Raw genomic sequence first — 18,389 nt, forward strand, 5'->3', positions numbered from 1 at the left:
ACTCTAGTTTTGTCCTAACTAGATATTTAGACATAATACTGCTTTAATACTGCTAAGTCATGTGGTCAGAGGTGAACTTCGGTATAGCCAGTGTGTATTTTATTTAAAATAATTAACACCCTTGAGCCAGTGTGTCTTTGGACATAGATAATGCCGTTTGCTGTAATGGATAATTAAAGTCTACCTCTTATTTATGCATAGAAACGTAAATCGAAAATATCATCTGTAGCGTCATTATGCATGGATAAACGAGGGGAGTCAGAATTCGGCACAACACCGGCTGAAAGCCAAAACTGTCACACATGAAATGCACCGTTCAGAAACTGATCAGTTCAGTTATGTTATAACCCAGTGTGGCTTATAAAACATTTTCCATTTTTTAAAAAGCATTGTAGGTGCAGCTTATATTGAAGTGCACTGTATAGTCGAGAAAATACGGTACTTCCTGACAACAGACACGGCTCCTTTCTTTGGCAAAAGTTCCTTTGGGGCATCATCTTTTACTTCAATGTTTGGGATAATTTGTGGTTCAGAACGTCCTTCGTTTTCAGCAAGCTAGATTTGTGCTCTGTTGCATGTGTGCTTAGTGGTGTAGCACTAAAAAGCATCCCTTGAGAAACAATTAACAACCGTGCAGTGTTCCGGACATGGTGCTGCGTTAAGAACAGGGATACCATGGTCCTTAACAACAGAAGCATCAAGCGCTGTTTTTTTTACCACCGTGAGATCTTACTAGAAGCGTTGCATCTGTTTGACATATACTTCTAGCGCTGAGTGCCGGTCATTTGACTGCAGCAGCGCTATATATATTCATATATATATTGAAAGGAGGGTTATGAAGTTGGATCCAGTGCAAAGATATATTTGCACTGGATCCAATCCCTCCTTTCATTTCAAAATTGTCCTTTTGATAAATTAGCATTATTACATTGTTAACATAAACCCTGTACAGTCTAATCGATTTCGCTCATATCTCTGTAATTTTGCCGTAATCACCTGCAATTCAAGACTGTGACACCAGTGGGTGTCACAAAAATTCATGTCATTTAATATTTAACATAAATAAATAAAGTCAAAGTCGACACATGTTGTCACATAGCAGCTTTACAATAGTATGGGTCCAGATCCCTAATGAGCAAGCCCAGTGGAGAACCGTCAGGGCCCTCTACGCCCTCTCAGAGAGCCTAAAATATTCTTAAAACATAAATATATATAATATAATTTATCCAATTTTATTTTATCTACTTACAGTTTGACAATCGACATCTAAACAATTACAAAAATATAAGCAAATAAATTATTCACCCGTGTCTATTCAATCTGTGTTGGAAGGTGAGGGGTTAAGTGGAAGCCTGTGAGCCTGTGTCTCCCCCTATCAGGACTGTGATGCCCGCTGTTCGTTTCCAGAGGGCCTGGTAGTTATAATTCAGTGCAATACCAGTTTCAAATGACAGTAAAATTGACCAATCATATCTTCCTTCTTAGTGGGCGGGCTTAACTGTATGATAATTTCCACCTGCTGTGGTGCCGCTAGCTGTCGTTAGCGTACCACCGCTAGCTAGTTTTGAATAATTCCTTTGATGTCCTCATGCGCGTTGTTTACATATTCCGCTTCCGAGGAACACGGAGCTGTGAACCTTATTTTGTTGGAACCTTATTTTGTTTTGCTTAAGAAGTAATCTAGTACAGATGTTATTGTTTATTGCGTTTCTAAAGCTGTACTGTCATCTCAGCTTTTTTTAAAAATTGCAGTTAATTAGGAGAGGAAACTTTTTTTTCGATGGGGGGGGGGGGGGGGTGTGGATGGGAGCGAGCCCAGGTTTAATGGTCACGGTTCGCTACTGAGCAAGCCAGAGGCAACAGCGGCAAAGGAAAAGTCACTGTAACGCAGCTCGCGAGATTTAATGAAGGTAATTCCAAACTTGTCGTCAAACAGAAAAGCATAGGTCAGATTATCCAGAGAATCAGAACATGAAACACGGAGTGACATACTGAACAAACAGGGCAGGGTAACACAGAACAGGTGAGAGCAAAACAAGTGGACGGAACAATGGAGATAGCAAATGACAAAATAGCCGTGATCACAAAAAACACCAATCCACAAAACAACCGACAACTGACTAGAGAAAAACAGGGATTATAAATACACAGAACTAACAAGACACAGGTGGAGACACTGATAAGACGGGCATGGCAGATGGAGGGAAACCATGGGAACAGACAAGCAGGGAACAACACAGACACGAGGAGCAGGAATCCGAAGCGACAGCTAGAGAGGGGGGGGCGTAGCCCTATGTGACAGTCCCTAAGATGACAGGGATTAGGAAGAAACTTTCAGTGGACCTTCAGTGGACCAAGACCACATCCACTGGCAAGCCAGACCATCTCTAGGTGCTTGTATAGAATTGTCTTTGGTAGAAGCATGCAACCATGATATAAAATACAGGTTGAGTATGTGAACATCAATTTAAACAATGATTGATTTAAACAGACATACATAGCTCACATGCCAGTGAATAGCATGTGTATCTATAACAACATAACTAAAGGGAGGGGCCTGGATGTGACCACAGTCATGACGGCTCACTGAGACATTGCTTTCCACCTAAGTCATTGTCGCAACTAGTGATCACATGACATAGCGAGAGGACAGCATCAACATTCCAGATTACCAGAAGACTCAATGACTGCCCCCCCCCAAGCTCCACATCTTCACATGTAGAATATTAACTGAAGGCTTGATGCCTTATATGTCAACAGAAGAATGTTTAAATCACTGACTGAAATCTTTACACTGGACCTCAAGCAATGTAGATTCTGTGTCTGTCCTCTCTTCCTCCAGACTCTGGAAACTTGATTTCCAAAGTATATCAAAATTTAGATTCATCAGAGAACTTAACTTTTGACCACTCAGCAGCAGTCCAGTCCTTTTTTGTCTTTAACCCAGGCGAGATGCTTCTGACACTTTCTCTTGTTCAAGAGTGGCTTGACACAAGATATGCGACAGCTGAAACCCATGTCTTGCATACGTCTGTGTGGTGGTTCTTGAAGCACTGACTCCAGCAGCCGTCCAGTCTTTGCGAATCCCCTCACATTTTTGTTTCACAATCCTCTCCAGGGTGCGATTATCCCTATTGCTTGTATTTTTTTCTACCACATCTTTTCCTTTCTTTTGCCACTCTATTAATGTGCTTGGACACAGAGCACTGTGAACAGCATACAAATATCTGACCAGGGCAATGGAGGTGGGGTGAAGAAGGGGGGGGGGGGGGGGGGGGGGGGGTTATCGGGGGTGTTGGGAGGTGCCATAGCAGCTGAGACATGTTGAGACGAGTAACAGCAGCACATCAGGAGTAGGATTAGGTGTCGTTCATCCTAGCCCCACCTTGTTTTGTCGTTTCCTTGGTTTCCCCTCAGTCTGTCAATCCCTATTATTATCGTTCCCAGCTGTGTCTTGTTTAATTCCCATTTAGTCTGTGTTTATATTCCCTGCGTTTCCCCTGTCTCCCTGTCGGTCATTGTATGTAAGTTGATCTTTTGTCCAGCCCTGTTCTCCCTCGTTAGTTAAGCTAGGTTTATACTTGATGCGTCATGACTGGCGCGAGGGTCCGCGCGCCGAAAATGACGTAAACGTGGTGATTTTGCTGTGTAGCTCTTGTTTTCCTTGTCTCTGGTTTGTGTAGCATTTGTCATTGTAGTGCTCGTTGTCTCTGTTTCCCCGCAATTCCCGTTCCTAGCTCGTTCTGTGTTTCTTCGGTGTTTGCAGTTGTTTCCCTGTCAATGTAGTTCGTTTCACCACTGCCTGTGTGTCTCTTGGTTTGTTCTTAGTTTTTCATTGCCCTTGTTCGTTCTGCTGTTTCATTTATCGTTTGGTTTTTGTCGCATTTTCTTCTTGTTATGTGTACGTTTTGTATGCATTCGAGTTTGTCACTTTGTCAATTGCTTGTTCTCACCGTTTAAGTTTATTATCACCCCATTGTCTGCATTCCCCTGTACTTCGTTCTTTGCTTCTGTTTAGTGTTCTGTTGTGTGTTTTAATAAATATTCAAAAACCTGCACCTGCATCACCCCTGCCGGTATGAAACGTTACAGAACGTCTTATTCCGGGTATATGCAGAAATACTGAAGTTCATTTCCAATACATTTTTTAAAACTTTCAAAAGACCTTCCTCATTGCCACTTTAAGTTGTAATCAGAATGTGACATGCGGAGGAGGCAGGCACGATGAACGAAGATCTGGTGCAACACACAACTTTATTCACACAAAACGTGAAGCTCAGCGCGGCAGCGCAAGCACTTTGAAATGACACTCACACAGGCACGAAGCTTGGGCAAAGACGAGCACAAGACATTGGGCGAACGCACATTATATAGGTGATGAACACATACCCTCGTGATCACGAGACAAGGCACAGGTGAGACTACGAACACGCTCACAGACGACCCACACCCACAGAACTATAAACATGGACATAACTGCACGCAGACAACGTAGCAACACACCCACATGGAGGGGTCCGGAGCTGTCACTGTGACACAGAAGCACAGCTGTAAGGGAGGAGCCAGAAGATTGCATGGGTATGAGGTCTCCCTGGGGCATCAGAACTCTGTCAACAAACATGAGTGACAAAAGAGGTGAATTGACAGCATAATATCCCACTTTTGTAATATCCCACAAAACTCTTAATGCCCATGAACCCATAGATTACCAAACATTGACAGGGAAGTTATTCCATAGCATGAGAGCTTTTATAGGAAAAGGTTCTGGCCCCTGCAGTTTTCCTTATTCTAGGTTATAATAAAGAGCCTGCACCTTTTGATCTAAGCAGATGGGTTGGGTCATAGTGCAGCAGGAATTCGCTGAGATGCTGTGGGGCAAGACCGTTCAGTGCGTTGTAGGTCATTAGAAGTATTTTATGATCAGTAGAAAATTTGAATGGGAGCCAAAGTAATGTAGCTAAGATAGGGTAATGTGATCAATAGAAGCACCTCTCTTTACTCTTAAGTACTTTGATCAGCACTTTCTCTGTACTTTAATGAGGCCTCAACCCAGACAGAAAGAATTTGTGTATCTGGATCAGATTCTGGTGTGAGCTTAGTTGCTGAGCTAGAGTTTGTTCAAAGATCTTGGAAAAAAGGGAAGGTTGGAGATCAGCCTATAGTTTGTAATCTGACATATACAAGGTTAGCCTTTTTGATAAGTGATCTGATTACTCCTAATATCGGTGACTTAGGTACATAGCCAGTGTTCATGGAAAAGTTATTTAAATGTAGTCAATTGCTACAGGGAATTTTTTTTGAGAAAGTGTGTGGGCAGTGAATCTAGTAAGCAAGTTGAAGAGTGTAGGATCAGAAATGCAAGTTCTGGCAAATGAAAAGGAGTAAATTATACTATTGCCTTTATTGGAATGCTTGTTTTGGGTTCAGTATAACTTCCAAATGCTACACCAATACTCCTGTATTTCTGGACTACCTCGATGGCATTTACCCTTTTGATGGTAAATAATATAGAATCCCTTAAAAAAACACTGAACCACATTATACCCATATGGACAGAAACACTGGAGCTATTGATTAAACTATTTTAACACAAATAAAACAAAAATAAATAATTACAAATTAGTCCTCAGTAGTTTCCTAATATTTCTCAGAAAAACTACCATTTCAATACAGAAACTAATCCAGCTCCTCCCATAAGAAAGTTCCTATACTAACCCTCTCAAAATTAGTAATCGCTCTACCAATTGCTTTTACATCAAGTAAAATATCGTCAAATTCACAAACATAAAAAAAAAAACAATAACATCCAAACACATTCAAATCCCCTTAGGAAAACACCAGACAGTACTAGCCGAGTGTGTGAAAGTGCTTATAACGTTGGGGCCCATTTCGTTGGTGCACTTGCGCAAATCCCGTGACGTAAAGTGATTCAATGTGTCAGAAAAGTCCTTTGGAGAGATACTCAAAGGTTCAAACTTCACTTGCGTTTGGCTGAAGCAGCAGTTCGGGCTATCCAGTAGGTCAACAGCTCACTTGTAGCGGACGAAGTTCTGGATGCACTTGTCTCCAACTTTGTAGCGGATGCACTTCTGGATGCACTTGTTTCCAACTGGTGCACAAAGCTAGGTGGAGTTCATGAAACTTGTTCCGATGCTACACCGCTCACAGTTCAGTATCCTGCTCCCCCTCTATAGCAGGTATAGGCTACACTAATGAAGTAAATCTTGCAGCACAAGCTGGTTGCTACATAAACAGTTTGGTAAGAAACTGACTGACTGAAATGGTGCTATTTGGGTAAATATACAAGGTATATGAAGTTGCCAAACTTTGCTTGAGTGTAGCAAAGTGCTAAGAAAAAATGGACACAAATTAAGTATTATATCGTGATAGATTGTTTGCCAGTGGTTGGCGCCAGAGCGAACTAGTAACTTATTGGATCATAGATGTAGATCGGAGATAAATAAACTAGATTTTTTTTTCGGCGTGAGAAATCGGATGTGTGGCGTGTGAGCGTGTGTAGACAGTCAAATGCGTGTGTCTCACGCTCATTGCATGAGAGTTGGCAACCCTGACATTATACTAACATTATTCATAATTATTCAGATGCTTTTATCCAGAGCAGTTTACACATCACTGTGTCCTCTACCAGTTTTCCTATCAAAGTACATTACCATCAACAAATGAACCCACTCCATAGACAAACACTTAATAAACACACACACAAAGAGCACAGCACAAGAATGATCCTACAACACACACATTCTCAGGCACCCGTGTGCCTGTGGAATAGACCTGGTATCAGTGGACTCCTTTCTATTCTTAGAATATTAGGAATTACAACATTTATGTATTGGGATATTTCTAAGCAGTTATAACAGGATCATGATAGGGTGGAATTTTCAGATGCAGGTTCTTAGTGACATGAATTTCTGACCATCCTACACCAGGTGGTACAGTTGTCCGTGATGCGACTGGAAACTTGAATGACACCATCGCACCAGGGGCCTCATGCAACTTCTCCACTGCATGCAATTTTGGCTATGATTTCTCCATCTGCAGAACCATGAAATGCAAGTACGGTCTCATGAACAACTTTCAGGTGAGGGGTCAAGCAGTCATAATATAAAAAAAGTCCAGATGGTTTAACCTGGAACAGTAACTGGGTGTGTCTGAAGAGGATAACCATGAGAAGAGATCTGATGACATTGGGTTGTAATTGTAGATGTTGCAGGTATTGATATTGAAGAAATTGACATAAATTTCTGTTTCTTTGTATGTGGGATGTGTGTAGGTTATGACAATGGTATCTGGGTTTGGACCCCTCATCACAGCAGGAACATTCTCGGCTACTATCTCCTCAGCCCTTGCTTCTCTTGTCAGTGCTCCTAAAGTCTTCCAGGTAAAAGAGCAGTACACCACTGCACAATGACATCTTCACACACTAGCAAACTTTGTTAAGCAGCAGTACTCGTGCACTGCAAACTAGGGATTTGCATTTGAAATGGTCGAGTATCCAAAAAAGTAAAAACTACAAATGGCCCCAAAACATGGCTAAAATTGATAATGGAGACTTTACATGACAGCACTGGTGTTAAGAGGCTATAAATCTAGAAGCTTATTTGAAAGCACATTATTCAAAATTACCCCATATCCGTTTTCTAGAGATTTCTCATTGTAGTATAGACAGTATTTATTTTGTGTGCACAATGTACTACATTGTGTATATTAATTACTTTAACATGTTTATGATGTACTAAATAGAAGTCATGAAATAACAAAGAAAATCACGTACATTTTTTGTGTGCTCATTTTTTGGTATTTTGAGTTCTCAAATGGCATCAATTTTGGCTCATGTGTTCACTAATTTCATCACATACCTGATACATAACAAGCTCCCAGTATGACACATTATGATAATGAGACAAATGTGTGTTACGCACACATAACCACACCCACAGGAAATACAGTACATGTATGGACACAAACAGAAGCAAACTACACATACACATGCCCAAAGGGAGAGGTCTTGAGCTGTAATGTGACACATTTGGCATACATATATACTTTTCCTGATATGCAGAAATGCAACTATGCATAAACTCAAAGTTATCACAGAATAGTTGGCCTGCATATTTGCTCTGTTGTCCTGTGATAAAATGTAACAATATCCTAATAGTTTTCAGTATTCAAATCCTGTCAACTTGAATGGTTGACTTGGCCTGATTACATAGTTAAATGGAAATTGTGTAAATGAGATTTTTTGCCATATCTTTTTAAAAACTTTATTACACACACTATATTACCACAACATCAGTTTTTCACTACTACTCTGAGAACTTTACTAGCATGTTGGAAAGTTAGTATCCAATCCTCACACACTGCTAGCCAGTCCACTGGCACAATTGTGGTCCTACAGCTGGAGTAGGATAAAAGGATGTGGAGAGATTAGAGATCTGTGTGGACTGGGCAATGATCCATGAAGTAATATATACGAGGTAGGTAGATTAAATAGGGTCCAGTTCACAGCACAAGTTTTAAAAATGTGCATGTCTGCTACTCTGTTTCTAGGCTCTGTGTAAGGACAACATTTACAAGGCCCTCCACTTTTTTGCCAAGGGTCATGGCAAAAATAATGAGCCTATTCGCGGTTATGTGCTCACCTTCATCATTGCTGTGGCCTTCATCCTCATTGGTGAGCCTCATAACACACTACTAAAACCATCTGACAGTTCTCAGTCTGCTCACAAGGGGCTTGATAATGTCTTTTTGTGTGTTTTTAAGTTTTAGAAGATAATTAAATGATTGATCACTGCTGTGTTGCTCTCGGTTTCTCTTTCTAGCGGAGTTAAATATTATTGCTCCCATCATTTCCAACTTCTTCCTGGCCTCATATGCTCTAATCAACTTCTCCTGCTTCCATGCCTCATACGCTAAGTCTCCAGGTCTGTATCCTCCAGCCTACACCAACCTTTCACTGACATTAATGTGAGCACTGTTTTGTTTAACACAACTAGACGTATTAGTGTAAAATGCAATTTGTTAAAGACCTTTTGTGTATTATGTGTGATGATTTCAAGTGTAACATGTATGTTTGTACAGGTTGGAGGCCGGCGTATAAATACTACAACATGTGGCTTTCTCTGTTTGGGGCTGTGCTGTGCTGTGCTGTCATGTTTGTCATTAACTGGTGGGCTGCACTTCTCACCTATGGTATAGAGTTGTTCCTCTACCTCTATGTTACCGTGAAGAAGCCAGGTAGGAATTTAAGACATGTTTTCATTCTAAGTATATACCGGTAATAATGTCTGTAAAAATGTATTAATAATAACTAGATTTGCATTTCCTGAAGGAAATACAAGAGGGCTTGAAAAGATGTGCCCTGTCCTGACTAAGTTTATGGCCAATACCCCTAAGTGAGGAAGCTTAATGTCAATGCCCTGTCTGGAAAGTTTTGAGTTGCATGTTGTGTGAGGATTACAGTGTAATGTGTGTAGAGTCTAATGTGTATTAAGCTGTGTATGATGTAGGGGAATGGATGTGGTGTGTATGAAGATGTGTTGGAAAAATGTATGAGGTAGTGTAGTATGTATGGTGTGTATGTTGCATATGTTGTGTGTATGAAGGTGTGCAGTGTGTATGACAACAACTCCTTAGGTATGTGTATGTGTGTGTGGAGTGGGTATGGCAACTCCTTAGGTACCTTTATGTCTGTGTGGAGTGGGTATGAGAGAGATGTATGTATGTTTGTGTCTTTTGTAGGGGTTTCACCTACTAATCCTATAATTTGTTAATCAGTCACATTAATTTATAATCGGTCTCATTCTAATTATACCAGAACCACAACATTTAGTTATCAACTAAGGGTAATTAATGGTTTGGTATCTGAAGGATTTAACTGTGAATTGTTTGGAGGTTTTGACAACAACCACTTTTGAATGATATTACAGACAATTTGGTGAAAATAAATGATACATTTATTTACAACCAACTATTCTAAAACACAAACAGCATCAACAAGGATCAGTATATTTACAGTGAAGACTCAGTATCTAGTGTGTGTGAATGTGTAAAAAGGGGAGGAGAGTAAATGTGTGTGTGTGCGCGCTTGTGCGGGCGTGCATGTTTGAGGAGACAGGAGTTGTAGTCTCAGTTCTCCTATGGAGAACAAAGCAACTGAAATGGCGCCAACTTTGAACAGTAGAGCAGCGCGGCTGTATGTGAATGTAGGGTGACCAAATGTCCGTATTTCCCGGGACATGTCCGTATTTCACGTCCTGTCCTGTTTTTTTAAGTGAGGAAATGTCCTGTTTTTTAAATTACCTACATTGGACCATTACAATTTAAATGTACATGCACTAGGGCACTGCGCACGGCGATGCGTGTGACGTGTCAGCGAGGGCAGCCCTGTTCTTAATCACAATGTAGGGTTTCCTCAACCCCCCCCCTCCATTTGCTGTTAGTCGTACCAAAGTTTGTGTGCTCTTACAGTTTTTCTCGATTGTTTACACACATTGTCTGAAAGCATGCCTCATACTCTCAAAACTCTACACACAAATCAGAAAAACACACACACAATGGGCAAAACCCCTCAGTTCTCTTTCAAAATGAAACTTTACAGTCAGAACAATATTATATCTTCTCAAAATGGTATTTTGTTCTCAGATGACACACACAAACCATCATATGAATAGACATTTATAACAACTGGTTGAACACTGATGTGCTCAATGTAAAACACTATGATGAATGGAAAACACTTCTTCTCCATTCATCATAATGACTTTGGCCTTTTTTGTGCAGTGTTACACTTACTACAGACAGGAAATACATAAGTGCATTGTAAAATATTTTAGAATAGTGTTTTTATACTCAGAACACACATATACAGTAACAAATATATTTTATTTTTTCCCACAAAAGCAATGTACACAGTGTACATCCCACCCAACACAAAGTTGCACATACAGTGGCCTTCATACAAAACAGAAGAATTTACTGTATACAGTTACAGTAAAAAAAAAAAAAAACTATGTTGCATCCTCTCTTGTGTTTCGGTCTGGCCACAGCACCTCATCCACATCACAAGCAATGTTTTCTCTGGCCAAGCAGCGGGGGAAATATCGCCTAGCATGGCGAATCCAGCCATGAAAAGCATCAACTGCTATATCTCCACATGCGTCTTCCATAGCTTGGTGAAGGGGTATACGTGTTTGTGAATGTAAGTCATACACTTTCCATCTCCAGGCAGAAAAAAATTCCTCAATAGGATTGAGGAATGGAGAATATGGAGGGAGATAAACAACTGAAAAGCGTGGGTGGGCAGTGAACCAATTATGAACCAGAGCAGCCCGGTGGAAACTTACATTGTCCCAAACGACAACGTACCTGAGCTGCTCTGGACCGTCTATCTGATCTGGTGGAATGAGTGTGTTGTGTAGGGTGTCGAGGAATGTGATTAGATGGGCAGTGTTGTAGGGGCCAAGGGTAGCATGGTGATGGATGACGCCGTGGTGGGTAATCGCTGCACACATAGTGATGTTCCCTCCGCGCTGGCCAGGAACTTCAACAATGGCACGCTGGCCGATGATATTCCTTCCCCTCCTTCGTCTTTTTGTGAGGTTGAATCCAGCCTCATCAATGAATATGAATTGGTGCTCCACTGCAACCACCTCTAGCTCAAGGATTCTCTGCAACACACATGACAGTATCAGAAATAGACATGGAGGAGTCACTATTGTGAAGCACAATCATTATGATTACAATACTGAAATATGTATAATTTATACAGTGTTGAGTGTATACATCAGTTGTGAGATTGTATAGGACTTACTTGCACATAGTTATATCTCAGTTCTTTGACTCTTTCTGAATTGCGTTCAAAAGGCACCCTGTAGACCTGCTTCATCCTCAGGTTATTTCTGCGCAAGACACAGTCCAGCGTTGATAAGCTTACCCTATCAATATTTTGAAAGATCTCGGTGTCTTCTATTATTTTTCTTTGTATTTGCCGTAATGTTATGGCATTATTTACTAGGACCATGTTCAGGATTTCAGTTTCCTGTTCAGGAGACAAAAGACGTTCCCGTCCACCTCGTGGTGGTAACCTTTCAGTTCTGCAATACAAATAGTAAAATACTGTAAATAATGTGCAGGAATACATTTCCCAAATACTTGAAACATTTATATTTATATTTACAGTCCTACAAAACAGTCCACAGGCAATACTGTACTCATTGAGTACTGTATTGATATGCAGTCCTGCAGTTTCCTACTGAGTGCTGATTTCTTACCTGTTCTCATTACGGAAAGTCCGGATGATGGATGCTACAGTGTACCTACTCAAATTTGGCTGTACTCTTTGCCCAGCCTCCCTCATTGTTAGACCATGGTTGACCACATGGTCAACCAAAGTGGCTCGGATCTCATCAGAGATTACGGTCCTTGGCCTTCCTCGTCCTCGTCCTCCTCGTCCTCCTCCTCTTACTCTCACTCCTCTGGCTCTGCCTCTGTTTCCAATGTTGGCATCCATTGCTCCAAAACAGAAGAGCTCACCTTTTGCCATTTTATGCTAAAGCTCTGATTGCTGATTGTAAACATGTGAGACAGGTGTTTGCTGATGTGATGAGTCAGTGTGCATAATAGGACAATTAACTTTAGAATTTTGAATAGCAGTGTGTTCCTTGTGAAAACAAGAGATTTTCTTCATGAAAATTATGCCAAATGCAGAAAATTGTGTGTAGTATTTGGAAAAAAGTGTGTTTTAGAACTGCAATTTGAGTGTAAAACAGGAATTGTGCTTGTAGTTTAGTAGAATTGGTTCAGGGGGTTGGTGCAATAGTTACATGTTGTGGTCATTGTGTCTCAATTACCAGTATTAGTGTGTAAACAATCGAGAAAAACTGTAATAAGGAAAACCGGAGAGAGAGAAATGGCGGAACCTCTCTTAAATCAGTCTAGCCTCCGTGACGGGCAAACCAGAGAGAGAGAAATGGATGGCTGATCAGGCTCTTTAAACTTCTGGATACCACATACTTTAGCCACACCCTGACTGAATCTGAAATGCCGTACTTAAGCAGTAGGCATTAGATTTCAGTGCAGTACATTCTGCTCAAACGTTAAAGCAGTGCATTCTTTCAGTAGGCGACTGGGCACTTTTCATAACCTCGAACATACTACTAACATAATAAATAATTAATCATGCCTGTTTTTAACATATTGTGTCTAATCTAAATCTTTAGGTTACAGCATTTTCTCAGAATATTAATAGAAATTAGTTTTTTATTTCACTATAATGATTACCTGACTTATTTATTATTAATTAATTTAAAGATTAATTATTAAATATTCTAAATATGGTACACTAACACTCCACCCCCACCCCCCCGCTCAGAAAAAGTTCAGGCTCAGGAATTTTTCCCACTATCACCCCTGCATACTGAACAGGAGGGAAGTATGGCATTTCGGACGGAGCCCCTTTCTTCCGTCAAAGCAAACTTGTTCAATGTGTTGCCATTGGTACTGCCACTTGCTGGTTCAGCATGGTGCCTACACTGTGGTGGGTGTGTGCAGTGGGTATGACAACAACTCCTTAGGTATGTGTATGTATGTGTGTGTCTGTGGTGTGTGTGTGTGAGAAAGATGTATGTATGTGTGTGGTGTGTATGGAGTGGGTATGAGAGATGTATGTGTGTGTCTGAGTGGTGTGTGTGTGAGAGTGTGTGGGGGGAGCGTGCACTGGTTGTGTGAGGGTTAGAGTGTATGTTTGTAGAGTCTAGTGTGTGTTATGGTGTCTGGGAATGTATGTATGTCTGTCTGTGTAAATGTGTGTTGTGTGTATGAGAGAGATGTGTGTGTGTGTGTGGAGTGGGTATGAGAGAGATATATGTGCGTGTGTGTGTGTGGGGGGGGGGGGTAGAGACATTCAAAAATAGCTGTCACTCTGATACTGCTTCTCTCAATAGAAAAGCTGTGTTTTAGTCTGATTTACACCCTCCAAACAATCCTTAGTAGTTTTAACCTATCACTTAATTGAAGAGATGGTCGGAGAGAGGACACCTTGTTGATGGTTTTGGTGTAATTGTGTGTCGTTTTACCAGGTACATTCTGATTTATGACAAGTTACAGAGCCAAATTGTAAAAAAGCCAGTTTTGATTTTGAGAAATTTACATGGGAGCCAATGGGGCAGTTTTCTGTGCCTATGGACAAACACATGCTCATAACTCTAAAACTACCATTAAAAATTTTAATGGAGCTCCTAGGTGAAGGTTTAAGGATTTAACAACAGTATTACAGCAGTTTTATAGATTTTTGCTTGACTGCACACACTCTAACTTGTAGTTATTCCTATGGGGATTTTCAACATTTTAAAGTTAAATTAATAAAAAACTACAAATCTTATCGATTTTAAAAAAGCACAAGTCACAGCGTCGAGACCTTTGAAACACAGTTTGAACAGTGTCCATATGTTAAGCGGTTCAGGCTGTATTAAATGCACAAATGTGTGGAAGAAGAAGAAGTATGAGGAATAACAACAGCGCTTTTCAAGCCCTCTAATAAATAATGTCCATACCGTGACAGACCAAAAAAGTCAAACCAATTTCTGATCAAGGCAGTTTCCAATAAACTGAAAAGCAGCTTACATTTTACAGGGCACTGGACAAAGTGGAAATTTTTAAGCATTAATACACTCCCAGAGCCCACACATATACATTTTTGATTAACAGAAACTTTTAATCACATATACATATAATACATTAGTGTAAACTAGTACTAGTGTAAACACTAAATAGTGAAGTTGTCACGTTGTGGGGGGCCCCCTGCCGGTCGCCCCCGGTTACAGCGGCAGCGGTCCTGTTTTTGGTCATGTGATGTTCGTCCCTCAGGTGGGCGGGACCCGTGATCCGTCTCACCTGAGGGTCGTTTGTTCGTCTATATATGTCTTGTCTTCGTACCAGTTGACTGCTGGTTATTATTTCCTTCATTCGTAACAATGCACGGGTTTTTGGTTTGCACACTTTCTATTAAACCATCCTATTTCCCTGAGACTTGGCGTGATCGCTTCCTTTTTTAGTTGCTCACCCTGCCCGTTACAGAAGTAATGTTGTAAAGTACTATTTACTAATGATTAATGACACACTGATGGGTTTTTGATTCAAGGTTATTTCTAATTGTGTTAAGATAAATGTAGATAAAATAATTATAAATTAAATTAAATAATTAGAATATTACAAAATTCTGTCTTTTCTACATGTGTAGGAACAGTCTCTGGAGAGTACAAAAAAAACATTTGCAAAGTAACATTTTTGTCAGATGTGCAGGTGGTGCAAAAGAGATCTCACGTAATGTTTAAAATTAATGTTTAATTTTCTGTAGATGTGAACTGGGGTTCCTCAACTCAGGCTGTGACCTTTGTGAATGCTGTGAAGAATGCTCTAACATTATCAGGAGTGGATGATCATGTCAAAAACTTCAGGTAGCTGATACTTCATTAGCCTAATACATTTACTCAGATTAAAAGCAACAAGTTTTGGACTTTTATTTTGTCTGAAATACAAACATGTGACGCAATATAATCACTTATAGTTAATTCAGAATATGGCTACATGACTTAAAATGACCTTTAAATGTGATGATAAATTAATTTCTACATTATTCTACTTTTTTTTGGCATGTTTATACTTTTGTTCCTTATGGTGTTGTTCATATAATACTATGATTTGTCCTGTTCCTCAGACCTCAGTGCATGGTGTTGACTGGACCTCCCAAAACACGCCCAGCTCTGTTGGACCTGGCTCACTCCATTACTAAGAACTATGGCCTCTGCATCACGTGTGATATACATTTGGTGAGAAACAAAATAGCTTTCATATGATATGAATAATATAAATGTAATATGTGCTAAATATGTTACGATCTTTTACCCACATGACCAAGACAGTGTTTTGGTTCACCAGGGTTCCCGCCTGGAGCAGCAGCAGACACTCACTGCAGCCATGGAGCAGAATCAAATGTGGCTGAATCAGCAGAAGAGGAAAGCATTCTATGCTGCCGTGACATCTAGCAACTTCCGTGAAGGTGCAGATAGCATGCTGCAGGTTAGACCAACAGTACCATAAAATAAATTGTAGTGGAGATCAGACAGACTTACAGAATAATGTATATAAAAATGACAATGTCTAGTACTGCAAACACAGACTCAAAATACGATAAGAAACCATAATCTTGTAAGATCAGACAGAGCATCACTAAAGCCGAGGCAGCTTGGTGAGAGATCATTTCATTATCATGCTATCCACCAGTACCACATCAGTCAGGATGCCATATCACAGTCCTCATGGGGCCACTGACAAAAATAATTAAAGAGTTGACTGAACCTCTCATTGGAACACAGTGTTCATTTAGCTTGTCTGACTTTGCTCTGTGTTTTACATTACATGAAAAGGCATGGCAGCACAGTAAAGGGTTAATGTTTGCATTTACAACCACTTGTGTTATCAGCAGAGATACCACTGCATCAGGACTTAAGACTGAGGTGAGATTAGGAGCTGCAGCTGGCTGATGGCCTGAACAAGAAATCAGGATAAAGAATGTAAACTGCAATCTGGCCAGTGACTGTTTTAAGGCCCTATAAAAAGTGTTCAGACATGTGCCTGTTCCTACTGCAGGCTGCAGGACTGGGCCGACTCCGACCCAACACAGTGATACTGGGGTTTAAGAAGGACTGGAGGACTGTGCACACAGTCAGCGTGCAGGAATACGTAGGAGTGCTGCAGTATGTTACGCACACACACACACACACACACACACACACACACACACACACAGATCTTGTGTTCAGTCAGTGACAGCATTGCATAAAGATGACAATTCATCTTAATTTTTTGTCACCAGTGATGCCTTTGATTTTGAGTATGGTATGGTGATGCTGAGGATCAGTCAGGGACTAGACATCTCCCACATCCTTGCAGCGGAAGGTACACAAGAACAACAAGTACTACACTTGGAGGGCAAAACTAACACAAACACACCTGGGAACACAGAACATATGCTAAAGTAAATCTGACATACTTATATTAGTAAGTAATATAATCAGAGCCTCATTGACCTGAACAGTGAGTCTAATGTGTTCTAGCTCATCAAGCCCCTCATGGGTGGATCAGCTGTGTTTACAGCAGAAAATCTTTTGAACATCATAAACATTCACTGTCACAGTGCTTTACAAAATGTGTTTGTGCTTGTTTGCTCAGAGGAGATGGAGAGGGTGCTTGTGGAGCAGCAGACCTTGGAGAACGAGATAGAGGAGAATGGCTTCCAGGATGGAGGAAAATACTTTTTTAAAAGATCAAAAAAAACATCGCAACAAACGCACACCACTAGAGGTATTGCTGGAATATGACAAATTATGTCACTGTTGTTTTTGCCTGTTAATTTTGTGTGTGTGTGTGTTTGTGTGTGTTTGCCAGAGGTGGAGATTCCAGGTTCAGAAAGTAAAAGTCCTCACCAAGATTTTGCTCAGGCTTCCAGGATTGTGTTGACTCCACTAATTGTACCTGGCTTGCACTAATTAGAAAATCCAGCAAGCTTGAGTAAAATCCTGGGAAGGAGTTTTACTTTCTGAACCTGGAATGTCCATCTCTGGTGTTTGCATCTGGGTCTGTTTATGACTCGGTTCATGATAAAATGATCCTCAGACTATGAGCTTTCATTGAAAAAATAATGACCCAAAATGATATTCTTCTTACTGTAATTTTTATCACAGTAATAGGGTGCTGTATAAATATATTTGATTTGTTGTATTTTCTATTACAGTAATTATTAAACTACTGTAAGAGATTTACAGCTTAAAATTACTGTATTCATTTTAATATAGTAAATTAATTACTGTAAAAAGGATCATATACTGTAAAATGAAAACAACATTGTTGTCCCACAAAATTCAATTTATTGTTAATTTTTTTTAATTAATTTAATTTATTCATGTGTGTTCAGAGTCTCCAAAAGTCTCCAATAACACCACAAAAAGTTGCTAGATTTGTCGCTAGTCACTCTAGACGGTCTGAAAAGTCGCTAAATATAGCGACAAAGTCGCTAAGTTGGCAACACTGGTCTTCCGTACTTGGTACTCACAGCTAGCAAAAAAACGAGTGACGAGCATCACAAAATGCAGCTAGCTGGCACACCAACACATACATGCTTGCAAACACTAACGTTTATGCAGTAACGTTACTCCTACAGCAAACTGATGATGTTATCCACTAAATGTCACAAAATAACAAATTCTATCAAAATGTCATATAAAATGAGTAAGTTTTGGTCATTTAACTCACAATAGCATGCAGCAGCTAAGGAAGGTGCCTCTCTAACATTTCCCTCTCCCAGTGCAGTGTAG

General features: G+C 40.3%; 1 protein-coding gene across 1 annotated transcript in view; it reads left to right on the forward strand.

Annotated features, from left to right (window-relative positions):
• Positions 1-18,389, forward strand: part of slc12a1 (solute carrier family 12 member 1) — a 48,500-nt gene that overhangs the window by 11,436 nt on the left and 18,675 nt on the right. The window contains exons 10-20 of the mRNA XM_076993641.1: positions 6,948-7,099; positions 7,292-7,399; positions 8,569-8,692; positions 8,841-8,942; positions 9,100-9,255; positions 15,374-15,473; positions 15,734-15,845; positions 15,955-16,095; positions 16,666-16,772; positions 16,892-16,974; positions 17,248-17,379. Of these exons, the coding sequence (XP_076849756.1) occupies positions 6,948-7,099; positions 7,292-7,399; positions 8,569-8,692; positions 8,841-8,942; positions 9,100-9,255; positions 15,374-15,473; positions 15,734-15,845; positions 15,955-16,095; positions 16,666-16,772; positions 16,892-16,974; positions 17,248-17,379 (1,317 nt within the window). The remainder of the gene's footprint in view (positions 1-6,947; positions 7,100-7,291; positions 7,400-8,568; positions 8,693-8,840; positions 8,943-9,099; positions 9,256-15,373; positions 15,474-15,733; positions 15,846-15,954; positions 16,096-16,665; positions 16,773-16,891; positions 16,975-17,247; positions 17,380-18,389) is intronic.

This window comes from Brachyhypopomus gauderio, chromosome 2, assembly GCF_052324685.1.
Source record: "Brachyhypopomus gauderio isolate BG-103 chromosome 2, BGAUD_0.2, whole genome shotgun sequence".
Taxonomy (NCBI): Eukaryota; Metazoa; Chordata; class Actinopteri; order Gymnotiformes; family Hypopomidae; genus Brachyhypopomus; species Brachyhypopomus gauderio.